General features: G+C 41.9%; 1 protein-coding gene across 1 annotated transcript in view; it reads right to left on the reverse strand.

Annotated features, from left to right (window-relative positions):
* Positions 1 to 1,776: 1,776 nt before the first annotated feature.
* LOC100542745 (von Willebrand factor D and EGF domain-containing protein-like) overlaps positions 1,777 to 3,679 on the reverse strand; it is a 57,161-nt gene continuing 55,258 nt past the window's right edge. The window contains exon 15 of the mRNA XM_010714096.3: positions 1,777 to 1,913. Coding sequence (XP_010712398.1) covers positions 1,777 to 1,913 — 137 coding nt within the window. The remainder of the gene's footprint in view (positions 1,914 to 3,679) is intronic.

The raw sequence follows: 3,679 nt of genomic DNA on the forward strand, positions 1-3,679 counted from the left end.
TTTCACCCAACTCCTCTTCCCTGCTATGGCAGGAAGAAGGATTTCTCCATACATAATGTATTGCAGCTTCAGGGAGAGGAGCTCAGGCTGGGTGGTTCCTGCATGTCTGTTCTCCTGGGGCAGGAGCAGAAGCAGTAGTTGGGCCCAGGCAGAAATGAGGACTCCCATTCCCTGTGAAATTTGGATATTGACAAAAAAAAACCCCTGCAACTGTTCATAGAATTAAAGAATCACAGAATCGTTTGAATTGAAGGGACTTTTAAACACCATCTGATCCAGCTCCCCTGCCATGAACAGGGGCATCTACAGCTCCATCAGGTGCTCAGAGCCCTGTCCAGCCTGACTTTGAATGTCTCCAAGGACAGGGTATCCACCACCTCTCTAGACAACCTGTTCCAGTGCCTCACAGCCCTTAACTGTTCTTCCAGCATTACACAGAACAGGCTTCCAGATTTTCCAGATCCCATTTCCTCAAGTTGGGGTATTTAAATATTCAATTCTCCAGGACTGCCAGACTGACAGTCCCATCTTGGACAAGATCAGACCCAGACCTTGTACTGATTGTGACTTACCCTCAGCAATATGTTCTTTGTAATGCCTGGCTGTAAGGGGGCAGTAGATAAAATTCATATCTTTATTCATTTTGTTCTGATGTCGTTGGAATAAAATTCTGCAATTTGTAGGTGTGGCTTCCATTTATACATAACCACAGAGTACTTTGGGGCATGTTTACTAGCAGATGTAGTTGTGCACATTCTCTGTGCTTGCATTAGTGTCAACACCTGCACGCTGCTCTGATGAGTGCTTCAGGGCGTTTTGCAAACAGACTGAAAGCCCCACAGTTTATTACAACTTTTTCTCAAAGTGAACCTAAAAGCAACACTGGTTATGGCCAGTGTTTCTTTTTTATGTTTCTGTGCCTTGTTTTCCAGAGAGTGTCAGATACTATATAAATATTCCCCAGGAGTATGCTGGAGAAGTCAGTGAACCAGGGCCAATGGCATTACCTTAATCCCAGCGTAGAAACCTTTGCTCTGCTCAGGCAATGACCGCTGCTCATGAGTGTCCCTCGCAAATGCAGTCACAGTGCAGAAGACCTGCATTAAACAAACAGTGTCAACAGTGTTTGCTTTTGTTGAAAGAAAATAACTATGTATATTCCTGTTCGTCTGGGTTGTAGAGCTTCTTTTCTCTCTCTCTCTCTTTTTTTTTACTATTGAAAAACATTTTGGAGGCTTAGGTGTTGAAAATATTTATGCATAAGCTTTGAGATCTGAAAGATTTTTTGATGTCTATAACAAGCAAAGAAACATAGCTTCCATCTGAACAATTAATAACACTAAATATTAAAATACAATTTCTTTTTCAGTTATCTAAGCACCTTGTTAGGGTTTGAATATTAACTCATTTTAATTAGGGGGAGTTGCACTGTTTGTGGGTGTTATGGTCAAGTTTAGGACTTTGGCCCTTGAGATCATTGAATCATAGAATTGTTTGAGTTGGAAGGGTTTCTTAAAGGTGATCTAGTCCTGCTCCTCTGCAGTGAACAGAGACACCCACAGCTCTATCATGTGCTCAGAGCTCCATCCAGCCTGGCCTTGAGTGTCTCCAAGGATGGGACGTCCACTACCTTTCTGGACAGCCTATTCCACTGTTTCTACTACCCATATTATAAGAAACTCCTTATATCTAGGCTAAATCTTCCATTTTAGTTTGAAACTATTTCTCCTTGTCTTATCACAACATACCCTGCTAAAGAGTCTCTCTCCTTCTTTCTTACAGCCCCCCTTTAGATACCGAGAGGCTGCTACCTGGTCTCCCCAGAACCTTCTTCTTCTCCAGGCTGAACAGCCCCAGATCTTTCAACTTGTCCTCGTAGAGAAGGTGTTCCATCCCTTGGATTCGAGGCTTCACTGTTTTTAAATGTTTTTTAAAATTTAAATTAGTTTGACAGTCAGCCAGACTCAGAAACAACGTCAGCAATAGAAGAAGTTGCTTTTTTCTTACTGCAATAAAAAGATGATGCAGATGTACCTACGGGGTTTATAGTATAAAAATAATAAAATAATTTCCCCAAAACAACAACAAAAACAACCCCACCAAACACAATGTTCTGTGCCATGCCTTTTATGTCTGATTCCTAGCACAGTCACGCAACCTTTATCTTTGCTGAGCCCGTGCACCATCTGCCATCTTAATGTTTCATTGCTTTTACGAAACGCAAACTGCTAACATCATTTCTAGGATCATAAGATTAAACTACAGAAATTTTCCTTAAAGCAAACTTACAGCAGGCTCTGAAACTGTAGCTCTCATTTTTTGGGGACCTTTTTTCTTGGAAATGGAATAAGAGCTTGTGTCACAGTAAATCAATACAAGTGGTCAGATGGCATATTTACAGTTGCTGTCTCACTGAAGCCTCGGGTGACCCATGAAGAAGCAGCAGACTGATGTGATTTACTTTCTGTGGTGAGGAGCTCCTTTGGACAGATTCTAAGGCTCTTCATGTTTCTCACTGGCCATCTCAGGCACTGCTTTCATGGCTGGAGCCAGCAAAACCAATGTAAAGCCAAAACATTTCCAGGTTCACATGACAGATCTTTAACAGGGTCTGTTGTGATAGGAAAAAGGGAAATAGTTTCAAAATAAAAGAGGGGAGATTTAGATGGGATATAAGGAAATAGTTTTTTATATTAAGGGCGGTGAGGCAGTAGCATAGGTTGCCCAGAGAGGGGTGGATGTCCCATCCCTGGAGGCACTCAAGGTCAGGCTGGATGGGGGTCTGAGCACCTGATGGAGCTGTGGATATTCCTGTTCATTGCAGAGGAGTAGAAGTAGATCACTTTAAGGATCCCTTCCAACTCTAATGATTCAGTGATTCTGTGATCCTGTGGACGGGTCTGCCCACTGCTCTGAAGTATTTCCTTCTCTGTTGAAAAAATCCCTCTTTGTTACCTCAAAGTTATGGTTGTCCTCCAAGCTGGAAAAAAAGTGATGTAAGTCTCAGAAATGCCTTAAGGTTAGAATCCCTTAGATATCATGTTGTTAACCAGTTTGCCTCCAAAGGAGAGAGACGAGTGTTCTCCTTCAGGTAATCATAAAAAATAGCAAATATAAAATAATAATAAAAATTATAAAAATTATATATATATTTAAAAAAAGAGAGAAGAACTCAGTAAGCAAATCCAACACACCCGCATTGCAGATGCTGTATTTACAGCTGCTGTGCTGTTTGTGCTTTTCTGCTTTTTACCCAGAATGTTCAAATGGAGTCGCCTTGCTGCACACACAGCTGTGCTGGTGGGGGGCATCTCCCAGAAACCCTTGGGCAATGGGTAGAACCAGCCCTATTTGCTGCACGTACTGTGTATTCTCACATTGCAGATGAGATTTGATAAAAAATCTGAATCAAAAATAGCTCTGTAAAGATGTGCTGAGATATTACTAGACTGTCAGCTCATTCTAGCTCTACGTACTGGAATTGAGCAGAGCTTACCCAACTCTCAGTGTACAGACACCCATCACGAGCTACATTTCATTCCTGTCTTTCTGTCGCGCTTCTGCTTGTACTGCCTTTACCTCATGAGGTGCTCAACCAGCCCATGTGTTCATTGGCTGCAGGTTGACAGTTTGTCACATCATTATTATGATAGTCACTGTGAGGGTTTTTTTTTTTTTG

This window comes from Meleagris gallopavo, chromosome 7 (genome assembly GCF_000146605.3).
Source record: "Meleagris gallopavo isolate NT-WF06-2002-E0010 breed Aviagen turkey brand Nicholas breeding stock chromosome 7, Turkey_5.1, whole genome shotgun sequence".
Classification (NCBI taxonomy): domain Eukaryota; kingdom Metazoa; phylum Chordata; class Aves; order Galliformes; family Phasianidae; genus Meleagris; species Meleagris gallopavo.